The sequence below is a fragment of the Trichosurus vulpecula genome, chromosome 7 (assembly GCF_011100635.1).
Source record: "Trichosurus vulpecula isolate mTriVul1 chromosome 7, mTriVul1.pri, whole genome shotgun sequence".
Lineage (NCBI taxonomy): Eukaryota > Metazoa > Chordata > Mammalia > Diprotodontia > Phalangeridae > Trichosurus > Trichosurus vulpecula.
In genome coordinates this window covers 201155138-201172900 of record NC_050579.1, presented here as the reverse complement: position 1 = coordinate 201172900, position 17763 = coordinate 201155138, and the positions used below count along the sequence as shown (strand labels likewise).

The 17763-nt window shown below is 34.7% G+C and overlaps 2 protein-coding genes across 2 annotated transcripts in view; one reads left to right on the top strand and one right to left on the bottom strand.

Annotated features, from left to right (window-relative positions):
* MYO6 (myosin VI) overlaps positions 1 to 17763 on the top strand; it is a 232000-nt gene that overhangs the window by 38037 nt on the left and 176200 nt on the right. The window contains exon 2 of the mRNA XM_036767011.1: positions 17358 to 17456. The gene's annotated coding sequence lies outside the window, so the exon portion shown is untranslated. The remainder of the gene's footprint in view (positions 1 to 17357; positions 17457 to 17763) is intronic.
* LOC118856615 (PDZ domain-containing protein 11-like) lies at positions 9266 to 17454 on the bottom strand. The gene is made up of 2 exons (XM_036767012.1): positions 17440 to 17454; positions 9266 to 9565 (listed from the first exon to the last, which is right to left on the bottom strand). Exon 2 carries the CDS (start codon positions 9545 to 9547, stop codon positions 9266 to 9268), a length of 282 nt encoding a protein of 93 aa, XP_036622907.1. The 5' UTR covers positions 9548 to 9565; positions 17440 to 17454.

The following is a 17763-nucleotide window of genomic DNA, read 5'->3' as shown; positions in this document are numbered from 1 at the left end:
TGAACAGAATTACTGATTATAATTGCTTTTGCTTTGCTGCCGTACATGAACTCATTTGAGTTTTAATTTGTTACAGATTTTTTCTTCATAATTCTGAGTGTCTTTGAATAAGTTTATCCTTTATATTTTGCTACGTTATTTTGTGTGTTCGTGTGCTTTTCACTGCTAGGTGTCTGATATCCTTTTGGTGTCTATTCAATTTTATCTTTGCTTACTGAAAGGAAAGGTCAATTACTACTTTGTGTGATTGATCAGTGCTTTCAGCATTGCAGTAGCCAAAGGCATTCATTGTATTTGCTGTCCAAATATTATTTACGGTCTGTGGCTTATTGATTGCTGATGCTTTTTAACTAATGGCTTGTATCTTTTGATATATTTCTAAAGAAATGCTTGCATTTTTCCTAATCTGTCTTGATAAGTGATGAGGTAACTTAGTTTTATAACTTCTACTGTCGTAAAATATCTCTTAAAATTTGTAATAGAGATAGGTTCTTCATTATTTTAACATCTGTGAGGTATATTTTTTTTGTGTTGTTTGTTATAAATGGTAAACTATAATGGGGACGCTCCCTTCCTTCACAGTATTGATATATCCAAATACCAATAAGCTGCTTTTAATAAATATGATCATCCCTGCTTCAGGTGCTCAGAATTTTTAATTTGTCACTAAAGGTAACAGCAAAATTCTGTGAGGTGATCAAAATAATTGTCAGAATCAAGCAGAGACACTCTGAAGAACACTATTGTGTCCCCAAGCATAAATGAAAACCCTACTCCTGCTGCTGCTATCATGTGTGCTGGGCTGGTAGACTTTTCCCAGGATGCTTCTGATAAGAAATTATGCTGGCTGTTATCTAATGTGGAAATATATCTTCTCTAATTCCAAGTGTACCCTAGTTTGTTAGCTAAGCATAGAGTGAAAGAAGAGCCGGAAGTATTCTGGCAAATGGAGGATTAACCCGGTAAAAAGGATTTGTGCCTTGTTTTCAGAGCTGTGAAATGAATTTCATCAGCTGAGAATTGTTGGACAGCTTGCCAAAGCCCGCATATAATTTGCCTTTGCAGTTAGGCAGAACTATGAAGTGATTAATATAACTAATCATCAAAACTATCATATGCCTTTTGTATTGTACTCTGGCAACTTCATTGGGATCTGAAGGTGACTCTATGATAGTACAAACCCTGACAGGTTCTATTGAACTGACAATGCTTCCAGTAGAAGTCAGTGATGGATGTCAGTCCTCCAAGGACCAGTCTAAGTTCAAGGTGGCTAATCAGCTTAAAGTTATTACCTTTTCAGCTATCAACTGCAAGGAGCTTGGCCTCAAGGTACTTTTTCAGCTATAGCAAATCTAAAAATCTGTTTGTTAACTATGGAGGGGTTGTGGTCTGTGTTGGTAGAGGGAATTACTATATGTATGGATTCTTGAAGTGTTGAAGAAATACAATGCTTTATTGCATATGAAATGGATATTGTATGTATAGAGCTTATTATATATGAAATATACATTTAGGTACACTAATAATTTGACAAGTAGGTTTTATCTAGAATAGGAGGTATTTTTCTTGTGTTTTAAGAAGAAAAATATGTACTATGCTGTTTGTTATACCTGAATGTCCCCTTTTCTCTGCCTGTTAAAATATTACTCATAATTCAAGGCTGAAATTGAAAATTCTCTTGGCTTGTCTGCCCTGATCTTCCTACCAGAATTAACTTCTCATTCATGTTTTTGGTAAAATTTTGTTTCTACTTGAGGCACTATTGTTGCCTCTTGTTTATATGTCTGTGTAAGCATTTTAATGCATTTTTATTCTTCTACTAGATTGTACTTTTTTTAAGAGCAGATATGATTCTGATTTATTTTTGTGTGTCTTCCAGACTCTGGTTGAGTGCTGTAGGTTCTTAATAAATGCTTAATGTTAATGTATGCATGAAACCTGGAAAATGTTGCTATAGATTAAGTTTCTTCTTCCATGGTTTTTGGAGGAGGTGTTTATGTTTCTGGTGTGGTTTAAATGAAGATCTCTGTGGTGATAGGAATATGGATTAGCCCTTACTTTCTTAAATGTGCATGATTACTTTTTTTTGTGGGGGGGAAGCTTGTATCAACAGGCACTAATAAATTAGGAGAGAATTCAGTTTTTTAAACTCAACTTCTTATTTTAATTAACAATACCTGTTAACTTGTCTAGTTTATATATCTAGAATATAAAAAAAAACCTTCTAAGACTTGTCAAACCTAATGACTACTGTACATTTCTGGCGGCCTACCTGGGTATAAATGATATTTTCTGAAGGAATCTAGAAAGAATTTATAATTATGATGAAATCTTGGACAAAAAACCTTAAGACCTTAGGAGCATTGATGATATTTTCATCACTCTTGCTCATTGAAGAAAATGACTTAGAAGAGAGATGCAAATTTGGGAATTTAACTATTAGTTAAAAAGATAATGTCCAAGAATGGAATTTAGACTTATGGGTAACAGCATAAAATATAGCAATATTATAGGAGTCCTGTATTTTAAAATATAGGACTTAGGATGCACCTAATAAGGACTAGTAAAAATGCTGGTGCCTTGTCAGTTGTATCAAAAGAGATTTAAAAATTGAAGAAGGAGAAAGAGAAAAATGCCTAGATATATGCACCAAGCTAGATAGCATATAATGTAAAAAAAGAACAGCATTAGAAGCACCTGGAAGTTTATAGGAAACAAAATCTTATAAAGAAGTAGGCAGCCTATGCACACAGCCACCACTGCAGTTCACGTCCTTTCCACCTCTTGCCTTATTGCAGTGCCTTCCAGTCACTATCTGTACCTCGCCATTTCAGTTTACCCTTCACATTTCTGCCAGAGTAATTTTCCTTAAGCTCAGAGCTGACCACGTGACTCTATTACTCAAGCAACTGCAGTGATTTTCTGTTGCATTTATTGTCAAATATAAATTGCTGTGCTTAGCTTTAAAGCCCTTTACAACCGGGCTCTTATTTGTCTTTCCTGCATCATTGGACATTGACTCTCTTTCCTGCACACTATGATCTAGCCAAACTAGTCTGTTTTCTACATCTTACACATAATACTCCATCTTCTGTCTCTGTGTCACTGTGCTGGCTTGTCCTACATGTCTGGAATGCATTACTTTTTTACCCCTTTACCGTATAGAACCCATCTCTTCCTTTATGACATGGCTCAAACACCATCTCCCTGCATGAAGCTTTTCATGATCTCTTGAGATTCTAGTGACCTCACTTTTAAATCACCTTGCATTTAACTATGTGGCATATATTTGAATTTATTAGCTTTATATTTATACTGTATTATATTTATACATGCTCTTTTTCTTGTTATAGTATAAGCTGTTTGCAGGTTGGGATTATTTCGTTCTTTGTACTTGAAGACTTGGTGCCAAAGTACCATGCCTTACACATAGTAGATGCTTAAATACTTGTTGATTGAGCAACAGAGAACTATTTCTGAAGTAGAAATGATGGAAGTTGTGGGAAGAAGTGATCACTTCATATTAGAATTTGTGACAAAGGAAAAGAAAGTCTCACATCTAAATGCACTGGACATTTTGGGGAAACACATTTAAGAGGGTTCAAAGAATGCATGTTAGAATCCCATGGCCTAAAATTCTGTAGGGGAAGTCATCCCAAGAGGGATGACTAGCTCTCAAGAATGAAAATTTGAAAATAAGAGAACCAGTGCTGATAAAGAAAAGGAGAAATTGTCTAAAGAATTCTGTGTGGCCATGCAGGGAACTCCCTGACCAATTTACATTTTATAAAGACGTGTACAGGAGATAGCAGCAAAAGATGATAATGGAAGGATGAGTAAATACAATAGCACGTCCTCTAAGAGTAGTGCCAGTTGTCCTAAACCTCAGAAGCTGAGCTGATGAGCTGAGGATGGTGTAGAATATGGACAACAAAAAAAGTATTTTAGCTGTCTTAAGGAAAAGGACAACTGCTTAGAATTGGTGGGATGATGACAATGGAAGATACAGAATGTAGAACTATTTTATTGTTACTTTGTTTCTGTCTCTTCTGCCAAGGAAAATAATCTTTGGATTGGAAAGCACTGGACAAAAACGACCAATGGGAATGAATAGGGATATAGTAAGGAAGCACCTGACTGCTTTTGATAAACCCTGCTTATCAAACCAAGTTGATCTACAGGCCAAAGTACTGAAAGAACTGGCAGATACTATTGCTGAGCCACTCGTAGTGATCTTTCAGTGATTATAGGGAAAAGGAAATGTTGGTCTTCTAATTTTCAAAAAGGGAAATTGAGTGTTTATAAACTATAGGCCAGTGGTTTTGACTCCTTACAAAATTTTAGATTGTATTATTAATGGGGATAGTTAGTGAATATCTAGAAAAGGGAGCTGTTCTCATTAAGAATGGATTATACTGGATCCATCTCATTTCTTTTTTTGAAAAATGTTCCTAGACTGGTAGATCAAGGAAATGCTATCCTATAGCTTACCTATTTTAGTTTTAGGAAATTATTTGTGAAAGGCTCTCCTGCTATTTTTTATTCAGAAGCAAGAGACTGGATAGTTGAATTAGTTGGAGTTGAGATTTGTTGAATGACCACAAGAAGAAGAGCCATTAGTGGCTTTATATGAACTTGAAAAGGAGATCCCTAGGGATGTATCCATGGCAGTGTGCTGTGTAAAATTTTTATCAATGTTTTTGATAAAGGTATCAATGACATGCTGATTAAATTTGCAGATGATACAAAATTGGCAATCATTTAAAAATTTGAGAGCATAATTTTTTATTTTTTAATTAAATTTTATTGTTTCCCCAATCCCCAAAAATCTACCTTCTTCCAACTTCACTTGCCCCACTATTGAGAAAGAAAAATAAAACTGTTGTTACAAAAACCTATATAGTAAAGCCAAACAAATTTCCCCATTGGCCATATTAAGAAAATATCATTCTGCACTCTTGAATCTTTACTCAAGTCTCTATCAGAGGTTGGGTAGGATTTTTCATTATGAGGACTCTAAAATTTGTTTGTCTATCTGCTGATCATAATTCCTAAGTCTTTCAAAGTTGTTTGTCTTTGTTTTTCTTAGGATTCATCTCTCCCTTGATCTGCCCTCTAAGTCTTCTGTCTCCCTTTTTCTTTCCCTCCTGTTTCCCTGTTTCATATTCTCTCCCTTTTGACTAAAAGAATAGCAGGAAACTTTCTCAAATTATTTCCTAAAATTTAACTAGGTAAACCAGATCTGTAACATTCCCCTGATCTGCCAGTCTAGTAACATTTTTTTTTGAAAAAGAAATGAGGTTAATCCAGCTTGATATGTTCGTTCTTAATGATCACCACTCCCCTTTCTAGATGTTCAGTAACTAATCATGTACTCTAAATTTTGTAAGGAGTCAAAATCACTGACCTGTTATGAAACAAATGTATTGAAAGGTATTTCTGTATTTAACTCTGTGTGTGGTGGTGGTTGTGTGTATTGTTCTCTCTTTTGACCATTTCAGATGAGTGTGCTTCAAATTTAAGTCACTTTCCCTATCCGGAATCCATCAGGAATTCTTGGAAGTCCTTTATGTCATTAAAGATCAATTTTTCTTACGGAAATTATTATTCTCAGTTTTTATGGTTAAACTATTCTTGGTTTTAAGTCTATTATCCTTTGCATTCTGGAATATCATATTCTAACTGCTCTGTTTCTTCATGGTGGTGACTGATAAATCTTGTGTGATTCTGACTGGCAGCTTGTGTTATTTTTCCCTTGACCTGGAAGCTTTGGCTTTTGGCTCTAATGTTCCTTGTAATGTTCATTTTGAGCTTTCTTTCTGGAGGTGACAGGTGGATTGTATTTGTACTTTGCCCTGTGACTCTAAGTTATCTGGACAATTGTCTTTTAAGATTTCTTGAAATATGATGTCTAGGTGTTTTTTGTTTTTTTGTTTTTTTTTTGGTCATGGCATTCTGATAGACTAATGCTTCTTTTTTTAAAATAATATTTTATTTTTCCCCAATTACTTAGAAAAATAAAATTTTTTATAAGCTTTGAGTTCCAGGTTTTTCCCTCCCTCCTTCCCCTCACCCCTTTCTGAGAAGGTAAGCAATCTGCTATAGGTTATACACATGTAATCATGTAAAAACATTTCCATATTAGTCATTTGTGCAAGAAACCTTAAACAAAAAAGAAAGAAAGTGAAAAAAGTGTGCTTCAGTCTTTATTCAGACAGCATTGGTTCTTTCTCTGGAGGCTGATAGCATTTTTCATCATGAGTCTTTAGGGATTGTCTTAGATTATTGTATTGCTAAGAATAGCTAAGTCATTCACTGTTACTTCATCATACAGTATTGTTATCACTGTGTACACTGGTTCTGCCCACTTCACTTTGTATCACATGTCAGTCGTTCCAAGTTTTTCTGAAATCATTCTGTTTGTAATTTCTTGTGGCACAATAATTTTCCATTGCAGTCATATACTAAAACTTGTTCTGCCATTCTTCAGTTGATGGGCATCCCCTCAATTTCCAATTCTTAGCCACCACAAAAAGAGCTGCTATAAATATTTTTATACAAATAAATCCTCTTCCCCCCACCACTTTTTATCTCTGGGATACAGCCCTAGCAATGCTATTGCTGAATCAGAGGGTTTGCACAGTTTTATAGCCCTTTGGGTATAGTCCCAAATTGCTCTCCAGAATGGTTGGATCAATTTACAGCTCCACCAACAGTCCATTAGTACCAGTTTTCTCACATCCCCTCCAACATTTATCATTTTCCTTTTTTGTCATATTAGCCAATCTTATAGGTGTAAGGTGATACTTCAGAGTTGTTTTAATTTGCATTTCTCTAATCAATAGTGATTTAGAGCATTTTTTATATGACTATAGATAACTGATTTCTTTATCTGAAAACTGCCTGTTTGTATCCTTTGACCATTTATCAGTTTCAGAATGACATGTATTCTTATAAATTTGACTCAGTTCTCTATATATTAGAGAAATAAGGCCTTTATCAGAGACGCTTGCTGTAAAACTTCCCCCTCCCACCTCAGTTTTCTTCTTTCCTTTTAATTTTGGTTGCATTGGTTTTGTTTGCACCTTTATAATTATAAAAACCTTTATAATTTAATTGAAATTATCTATCTTACATTTGGTATTGCTTTTTCTGGCTTGTTTAGTCCTAAATTCTTTCCTTCTTCATAGGTCTGACAGGTTAAACTATTCTGTGCTCTCCTAATTTGCTTATGGTATCAACCTTTATGTGTAAATCACATACCCATTTTGAACTTATCTTAGTATGCGGTGTTGGTCTATACCTAGTTTCTGCTGTACTGTTTTGCAGTTTTCCCAGTAGTTTTTGTCAAATAGAGTTTTTGTCCCAAAAGCTTGGATCTTTGGGTTTATCAAACACTACATTACTATAGTCATATACTACAATGTATTGCGTACCTAATCTATTCCACTGGTCCACTATTGTGTTTCTTAGCCTGTATCAGCTTGCTTTGATAACTACCACTTTATAATACAGTTTGAAATCTTGTATGGCTAGGCCACCTTTCTTAAAATTTTTTTTTCATTCATTCTCTTGATATTCTTGACCTTCTTGTTCTTCCAGATGAATTTTATTATAATTTTTTCTATAAAATTTCTATAAAATTTTTTGGTAGTTTGATTGGTATGGCACTGAATAAGTAGGTTAATTTAGGTATAATTGTCATTTTTATTATATTGGCTTGGCCTACCCATGAGCAATTAATATTTTTCTAATTGTTTAGATCTGACTTTATTTGAGTGATAAGTTTTTTTTGTAATTGTGTTCATATAGTTCCTGGGTTTGTCTTGATGGGTATAGTCTAATTATTATTAATTTTTTCTCGTTGATCTGTTTTCCAGGTCAGTTGTTTTTGATATGAAATACCTTACACTTTCTTCTCCTTTTATTCTCTCATGGATTCATTAGCTTTTGTTTGGTGTGTTCCAAATTTCAAGCTGTTTGTTGTTTCTGCAAGCTCTTGTGCCAAGCTGTAATTCTTTTTCCAGTTCTTTTTTTCCAAGTGTCTCATTTCTTTTCTAATTTTTCCCCTGAGGGCTCTCATTTAATTTATAAAAACATTAAAAAAATTTTTTTAAACTCTTGCCTCATTTTTTGAGGCATTCTAGTTGAATTTTTACCCAAGCTGTGTTTTTCTCCGAGATTTTCCTTGTAGATGTTTTGAAGTAGTTTTTTTTTTGGGGTTTGTGTCTTGAGCATCCCTGTTACTATAATAATTTTTTTATGATGGGATGATGATGATTATTTTCTTTTCTTTGCTCATTATTTCAACCTACTTCTTGACTTTAGACTTAATGTTCAGGCTAGGCTCCTCATACTTCTGGAGGCAAATGTATGAGATGTTCTTGCAGATTCTTCCTTGGGGTATTAAGTTTTTTGTTTTATCTAGATTCCCAAAGATAACCCAGTCTGAGGATTTGCAAGCTTTAGGTGCTCCCAGAATGGGCTGATCCAGGTCAAAGTCTGATTGCTACTCCCTGGTCTGCAAGTTCCTGATGTGAGTTTGTGTCTGAGCAACAGGCCTTTGGGCTTGCCTTGTTTGGTTTTTCAATACACTGTTGCTGCATTTAGTCACTATCAGCCAGTTTGAAAACTGTTGGTTCAGAGTGACAGAACTGCAGGATCCCATCAGGTCTGGAATTCTTCCCCTGCTTCTTCTACAGCAGACTTCAAACTGGGCTGAAGTCCAGAAATGAGACCCTGCTCCTGATGTTAGAGCCATGCAACTGCTATTTACTTCTGAACTTGGTGCTATTTTGGTACATATTCATTGCACTACCTATGTTTTTCCTTGTATAGACATCACGTTTCCTTTTTAAGGTAATTGCTTTTTGCTTCTCTCTTTCCAGATCGTTCTTTACTTTTGTGTATTTATATTTCAAACAGTTGTTCTTTCTTTTGTTTTTCTGTTGAGGTTGTCACTGGATTCAGCTTTTTCTTTTCTGCAGTTTCTTTTTTTTTCCCCAGATTTTCCTTTTATTTAGCTGGAGGGGGTGGGGGGAGGGGAAGATGAGGTTTCCATGGGGCACCCTGACTCATATCAGTGCTGGCACAGAGGAAGAGGATTCCCCCTAGAAAGGTTCCCTTGCCTTTACTAGGCCTGAAGCTCACCCAGAAAATGAGAAAAAGTACAGTGTAGCCGGGGGCAGTGCAGGATTTCCCAGGTGCTTCCTGAGTCAGTCAGGTATCCCAGGTAGATTCTACATGCAGGGGAAGAGTACAGCTTCTAGTGCACAGTCCTCTCCTTCTGGCAGTCGTAATTGTAGGGTAAGAATTGGACCCATATGCTAATCTCTTGGGCTGTCTTCAGAATCTCCACACCCTTGCTGTGCTCAACATCTTGGAAATCCACTTCATTCACAGCTAGGACCTGGTCTCCTTCCTGTAGTCCTGCCCGATGGGCGTCTGAATCAGGAATCACCTCATGAGGAGGAATCCAGGCTGGGGGATTCTCATAGGGTGGCAGGAAGACTACTGGGTAATCATCATAAGGAATCTGGCCTTCCATTTCTAGAGAGGGGCTGAACTGGGGCTCTGGTGCCACCGCCAGCTTGGACTTTCGGGTGCCTGTTCTGCTGTTTATTTGTGATGTATAGGTCGTAAATTATGCTTTCATAATTTCATGCTGTCTTGTGATTCCTCATGGCTGTCTGCCTCATCAGTGTTGATTTATTTTCCTTTTGTCTTATAATATTTATTCATAGATATCTGTTTTCTTTTAGATGATCTGGAGGCCATATTCCCTTCTCTTATTATTCTATATCTGGCTGAAATGATTTTTCCCAAGGTTTTTAACTAAATTTTTTTTTCTCCTAAGAGCTTTGTTAATTTTAATCATTTCCCTTTATTTTATCCTATGATTTACTTTCTGAAAAATGTTGAAAAAACTGGACCAGTAGTCTTTTCTTAAGTAGTTTTTGACTAGCACCCCTCCCACTGTATAACAAGATAACCTCCAGATGGGTACATAGGCTACATATAAAAATCCACACAAACAAATTAGAGGAACAAGGAAGAAAGTAGTCTTCACATTTATGGATAGAAGAAGAGTTCATAATCAAACAGGAAAAGATCATAGGAGTTAGAATTGACAATTTTGTTTACATCAAATTTTAAAGGTTTTTGCATAAACAAATAAATCCAACACATCTAACATCAGAAGGAAAGTAATTACCTGGGAAAAATATTGCACAAATTTCTTTGATAAGAATCTTACTTAGAAGAAAAATAAGAAATTGATTCATATTTGTAAGAATGAACCATTTCCCAGTTGAGAAATGGTCAAAGATATAAATAGACACTTCTCAGGGGAAGAAATTGAAACTATGTGTAGCTATATGAATAATACTCCAAATCACTCATAATTAGATAAATGAAATTTAAAGCAATTTTAAGCTTTTTCCTCACACGTATGGTGTATGATACACTATGTGCCAGATGCTTTGCTAAATGTTGGGGGAAACAAATAAGAAAAAAATATATAGTTCTTGCTCTCAAGGAGCTTATAGTTTAATGGAAGAAGACAGTATACAACATCAGACTGAAAAAGGGGAGGGGCAAGAGGGTGCCTAGTTCAGGGGCGTGGTGATGATGATGAAATAGAAACCAAGTAGAACAACTGGTGGTACATGAAGAGATTTTGAACACTCTATAAAGGGAGGGCATGGGAAGGATTTTTTGCTCTTTTAGCCTTTCATTCAGAGGAGAAGAGATAATGGAGGGTACTGCATAAACAGACACATTTTTATGTTGGTGAAATTGTGAATTGGTCTAGCCATTCTGGAAAGAAGTTTGAAACTTGTCCAAAATGTTGCCAGCCTCTGTATATCCTTTGATGAAAAGATATAATTACTAAGCTTGTACCTCAGAGAGATCAAGAAAGAGGCAGAGAACCCAAATGTAAAAAGAAACACTTATAGCAATTTTTTTTATAGTGAAAGTATGGTGAATCAGTTGGGGAGTGGCTGAATTGTTGTATATGGATGTATTGGAACACCGTTGTGTTACAAGAAGTAAAGAAATGATTTCAGAGAAACCTGAGATTTGTCTGAACTGATACGACGTGAGCAGAATCAGGATGATTTATACTGTATCAACAATATTTTAATATTTAAAACATGAAAAATTGTTAAAGATTTAAGAACTCTGATTGACACAGTGATCAATCGTGTTTCCAGAGGATCAATAATGAAGAAAGCGACCCACTTCTTGGCAGATGAATGATGGATTAACATACAGAATGAGATACACATTTTTGTATGTGGCCAATATGGGAATTTCTTTTGCTAGACCATACTTATTATGAGGATTTTATGTTATTTTAAAGTGTGCGTATGTGTCTGGGGGAGGCAGAAAATTGGAAGGAGAAAAATAAATGACAAGATTTAATTTAAAAATCAGGAAGAAAATTTTTGTTTTGACAACTTATGTCTATCTAATCTGACTTTAAGTAATATAGTCTTTTCTTAAAGGAAACTCTCTGAATATGCTTGAAATGAGCTATTAAAAAGCTGTTCATTCTGTAAATCAAAAGCAGATACAAAATAGGATAGAGAATGTATTGTTCTTCCATAATTCTGCATCTATGTTTTGGTAGTTATTTGAAAAAAATTGTCTTTAACATAATCAGGGAAATTTCTGATTTGTAGTTTACACAGAATCAATTAACAAGCATTTATAAAATGCCTAGAAAGTACTGGGGATACAAAGATAAGAACTTAAGTTCTTTCGGGGGAGACTTATACACATGTAAGTATATATAAAATATGTACAAGGTAATTTTGAGGGCGAGTACACTAGCAGTTGAGTTTGGGAAAGACAATGTAGAAGTTGATGCTTGAGGTGAATTTTTAAAGCAAACTGGGTTGTCAGTGGTGTAGGTAAGGAGGGAGTATGTTTAATTCATAGAATAATGTCAGTACAAAAGTACAAAAACTGGAGATGCAGCATCATGTTTTAGGAACAGCAAGAAGGAAAATTGCTCAGAACTGCAGGTTTTGGAAAGAGAACTAATAAAATTGGAAATACGTTTGTGAAAGGCTTTACAAACCTAACAGTGGAGTTTATATTTCATCCAGAAGACAATAGGGAGTTATTGGAGTTTGAGTAGGGGACTGACATCTTTAGACCTTCATCTTAGGAAAATTGTTTTAGGTGATGAAGGTCTGAGATTGAGTAGTGAATTAAAAGAAGGTATGGATGTGACATGTTACAGAGATAGAGCCAACAATACTTGGATATCTGAAGAGGTGTTTGGACTAGATTGACCATTTCTTGGTTGTATATTTTTTATTTATTGTTTTGATGTTACAGCAACTGCAACCCAGTGACAAAAGTAGTTTTCACATTTAAGTTTCCAGGGGAATGGTCTGTGGGGACAATTTGTGAAAAATTAAAACAAATATCATTTTATTTTAATTTGAAAAGTTGTTAGAGTTGATCATCATAAGGCTTGAGATTTATCATCATAAGTTTTAAAATTTCTACATTTTACCTTTTTGAGATGTCTTGTATTCATTGAGGTTTTCTTTTATAGATGGTCATTAAGGAAACAGAACATGCATAAATTTATAATAAAAAAGGTCATGATTTGAAATTTTTATGTTAATGTAGCCTGCTATAGTTGGCAAGGTTTTTGGAGGATAGGTTTTTTTTTTTTTAGCCTAGTCCCTAATGATTGCAGAATTTTTTTTTTTTTTGCATTTCAGCCGCTCATTTTACTTTCTGGATAAAGGAGGTATCGTTTGAGAATTTGACCCTTTCAATATACTGAGAGGGATACTTTCTCCACTTCCAAAATGCAGTTGATATGTTGATCTGTACCGGGTGATAACTTGGCTTTCCAGATTTTCAAGATTGAATGTGTTTCCTCCAGTGTCACTTGGAGAAACTTTTTCTATTCAAGATAAGATAGGTTAAAGAGATGGAAGGAGTGAGATGTTACCTAAAACTCATGGACAGATGAGGAGCTGTGTTGGAGTTCAGAATGAAGTTAAGTCTTCTGAGTAACCTTATTCCAAATATTAAAGTGAGATTAGGAAGCCTGTAAAGTTGAGATTGCATACTGGAGATAATGTTCAAATATATTTCACTGGTTTCTTGGTTAATAGTGGAGCTATTTAAAAAAATCTGATGTGCTAAGCGTTGTTGGAATTTATTAATAGGTTTAAATTCATTTAATAAGAAAATGTTGAATTATTAATTTGAATTTTAATCTTTTTAGTTGAAATGTATCAAATTTAAACTTTCTACTGATTTATCTTATAGTGGCACCATAGCTTAGTCGACAGAGAGCCATCTTCTGCTTTGGAAGGCCTGGGTTTAAGACCTGTCTTTGACCATACTGACTTTGTGACCCTAGAAGTCACTTAATCTCTCAGTGCCCTGTGTAATTTTCTAAGTCTATATGATTTAGAGAAGGTGCTAGTTGAAAGTGGTAGAAAGAATTTCTTCACTTGGGAGTTTCCTATACTAATGAAATCACGGGTTCAAGTCTCTCCCTATGCATCTATCTTAAATTCTCTTCCCTTCTTATCTTGGTTTGTCTGACCTTGGGCAATCTCTACCAACCTCAGTTCTTCATCTGTAAAATGATAACAGCATCTACCTCTCAGAGTAGTTGTGAGTTTAAAGTACGTCATATAAAGTGCTTAGGAAACCTTAGGTATTATCTTTTACGTAAAGCCGATGACACACACTGTTGCTCTGTATTCCATAGAATCTAATTTTGTTCCTTTCTTATCATCTGGTGATATTTTCATATTTTATTTATTTTAACTTTTAATCATTATAAGTTTCCACTCTAACACATCTTCATTAAATTTAAAATACTGTTCCTGAAACAATTTATTTATGCCTTTTCCTGTAATCAGATTACCTTCTTAAGTCTATCTTTTGGCTCACATTCTTACTCAAATTTCAATTTCAGCTTCTCATGATTACTTTGAAGTTGAATTACTGTTTTACTGTGTACATTCTTCCTTTTCATCTTATATTCTTATTACTTATGATGCTGTTTTCTTCATTGCTTGTCACATCTGACTGCCTGCTCCCATATAGCCCCTGTGTTAGAAATAAATTATTTTTATTCATGTAGGTACTCTTGATGTTTTCAAATTCATTTCTGATGTATACCTTTTCTAAAATGTTTTTCTCGTATCATTTTACTTTTTAAAAAATACTAAGCAGTAGCCTTACTAAAGCTGACTAAAGCTATCTCTTGAAAGTATTTTTTCTTTTCTCTTCTTATTTTAGATTGGAATTTCTAAGTAGAATTTGCAAAGCTCTCCATTAAAGGGCTATGTCATACTTTGACCCAAATGTTTTGACCCAAAATATCAGCTTACATTTTTTAATGTTACTTTAAAGATGTTTTGCTAATGGTTTGTAAAATCCACTGATCATTAAGTAGAGAATAATAACTGGTGATTCATAGGCTAGTGATTTGTGATAGAAATGACTAATTTGACTTTTTTTGAAGACTGACCAAGGGATAGAATTCTAATTTATCTTTTCATTGGTTAGGACCTCTCCTTGTTATTAAATCTTATTGTAGTTAGTTCTGAGATACTGTGAACTACTTAATATGTATTACAGTTTAGAATGACAAGATTGAAGATAGATAACTTAGCTAGTGAAGCTGCCTAAATAGGCAGTGCTATATTAGTCACATGGTTGTATTTATTTAATAAATAGTCCCACAGTTAGGAGGTTCAGTTACCTTTCATATTATACCTCATATCACTTCTTTTATCTGTTATTTCTGAGATATTTTACAAGGGACTTCATTCCCCCTTTGTGGTTGCATTTGTTGCTGCATTTATTATTATGGCTTTAAGTATTCAATTTCCCACATCATAATACTGGTAGATACTATAGACCAAGACTGTATCTTGCAGATAGGCAAGATTTTTTTGTGAGGTAGAAGTATATGTACAAGAAAGACAAGACTCTTCTTGAGTCAAGGACTTTAATTATCTTCACTATCTTTATTACGTTATCTTGGTTAACTACAAAATGGCACATTGTGAGAAAAATATTGATGTCAGTGCTTTTGGTGTATATATGACAAATACATGTGCTTTAACTTGTGTGTTCACAGAAATGTTTTTATTCATTTTTCAGTCATTTTTAGTGAGATGATGGATAAATTCTTTGTCACCATTTCTTTTCCCTCAGTTTATTTTTTATTTTGAATAATATTTTATTGATATCTTTTGTTTTTATATCATCTTTATTTCACAACATATCTTCCCTATGCTCCTCCACTTTTAAAAAAAAGATAAAAAAAGAAATTAATCAGCATGTTGTCTAAGTCTGACCAACCTTAAATGCAGTGTTCCACCCCCTCGATCTCTTTCATTATATATGGAGTATAGGTTGTTCCTCTTTGTTCCTCTGTTCTTCACTCCTTTCTCCTTTCACTTTTCCTCCCCTCGGACATTACTTCCAATGTTAGCCTGATCAGAGGGAGAAGAGATGGGATCAGAGTTGATGAGTGATCTGTTTGCCTTACCATGTCCATCTGCCCCCCCATCCTTGCAATTCCTCAAGGGCACTAGAGGGCACTATTGGTCCAGAACAGTTTGGTGGCCCCCTGAAGGATTGTAGAACATCCTTGGGGCCTTATGCAAGATATTTGCAACTCAGAGAATATATGGATATAGCACTTTGTTATTAGGAAAAAATTTTCATGATTTCATGTTGTTAATTAAGCTCCATAAGAATTATGTGCCTACTCTAAGGCATTTCACTAAGTAGATACAAGAATATAATAGATATGAAAAATCTTTTTCTTCTGCAGAATTTTCTCTGCTAATGGTACTTAAGAACAAAGTTGAGGAAAATATGAATTGTTGAATTCTGTTTATATTTTTCTCAGTTATCAAAACAATAACAATATCTCTTGGGTTGTATTTGTTTTTTAAATAGGAAAGCATATATATGATTCAGGAAATGTATATAGTATACATCAAACTATCTACATGCAATTTAACCTCTTTTAGGATTAGTTAAAAGGTCCTATAGGGAGTTTCTACCCAAGTTAAGTAAGAAGGATGGTAACAGAATACTGTTCAGGTCTTAAACTGATAGATATGTTAGCTGAGCATATCAGGGATCTTTATAAATCATGGAGAATAGGAGGGATAGCTACCCCAGGATTTAAGAAGGTCAGATGTCTCATTTTTCAAAAAAGGGATAGGAATTTGCATTTGATTTCAGGCAAAATTCAAGAATTTGTTGAAAGGATGGTTAGTAAACATCCTTTCAAGCAAGTGATAGTCACAAAAAGCTGACGTCAAGGACACATCATGCTAGATTAATTTTTCTTTCTTTTTAGGAAAAGGTCACTAAACTGATATAATCAGGAGAAAGCTGTCCGTAGAATTTACCTAGATTTTGTAAAGCTTTTGCTAAAGTCTCAAAGAAGTGCCCAGGATCATACCATTAGTAAGTCTGAGGCCAGAATAAACTCAGTTCTTCCCGACTCCAGACCTGGTGCTCAGATTTCCACCTTAAATGTTTACCCAAAGTTTCTCACAGAAAGTGTTTAGGTCTTTGGTAAATAATGGTAAAAAAGATAGGTGTTCAAGACATTAGTAATTGATAGCATAAAAAAGATTGATAAGGTTTCTCATTTATGTGGGAACAAAGACTTCAGATAAATGTAACCCATAGAGGGAAGAAGTGGTATCTTAGTATGTTTTCCTAAGATTCTGTATATGTGAAAAGCTATCTCAGAGTCCATGTGGGAGGAGAGATAAACTTCCAGTCAACAAAGATTCTAACAAGAGGATATTAACATTCTGTAATAAGCAATTTTAATTCATTTGTATGCCTCGGGACAAGGAAGGATAGTACTTGTAGTTATAAAATTCTAACAAGCAAAACCATATCTTTATATACATAATAAACATGCTGTCCACCTTCTGACAGGGAGGTGAACGGTTCAGGGTTCAGATTTAGACATATTTTTTAGACATAATCAGTACAGAAATTTGTTCTATTTGCAAAGTTTCTTCCCCCTTTTTTTTGGAGGGATAGGGGAAGGTAGGAGGGAGAGGTTGATTTCATTAATTGAAAAAAATTAAGTAAAAATAGAGGGAAAAAAAGCATTGTAGAAATTAAAGTTTTGTTGGCCCTGTTACAGTGTCACCTCCTTTGTTCTGTAAGTTTCACTTCTATTAATGTAATTCAATATTACATAAATTTTTTTAGATAATACTGTAATATATACATTATGTTGTAAGATTGTGAAAACTAACATAAAACGAATTGATAAAAAACAAGCCATTTATTAAGTTCCTCCTTTTTGCCAGGTACTGCATGAGGTTCTCAGCTAACCAAGACTGAAGAGAGAGAATTCTTGCCTTCAAGTAGTCTGCATTCTGTTGGGAGAACAGCACATACATTTACTGGTAAGTGCAAAATTGATGCAAGGTGATTTGAATGGGACATCACTAGCAGCTGGGTATTCAGGAAAATCCTCACGTAAAAAGTTCGTACTTGAACTGAGTCTTGAAGGAAATTGGGAAGTTGTGAGAGGTTGAAGTGAATTTAGCATAATGTACTAAAGAACAGTAGTAGTTCTCAATGAAAAGTATAATGTAATTGGGATCAGAAGACCTAGCTCATCCTCGCTTTGCTGCTTATTAGTTATTTACTAGAGGAAACTTGGCCTGGCCGTTTAGTTGCTCCTACCTTTAGTTTCCTTATCTGTAAAAT

What these genes read in the sequence shown, in the direction of transcription:
- LOC118856615 (XM_036767012.1), bottom strand. Translation starts at nt 9,547, where the DNA reads ATGGAAGGCCAGATTCCTTATGATGATTACCCAGTAGTCTTCCTGCCA.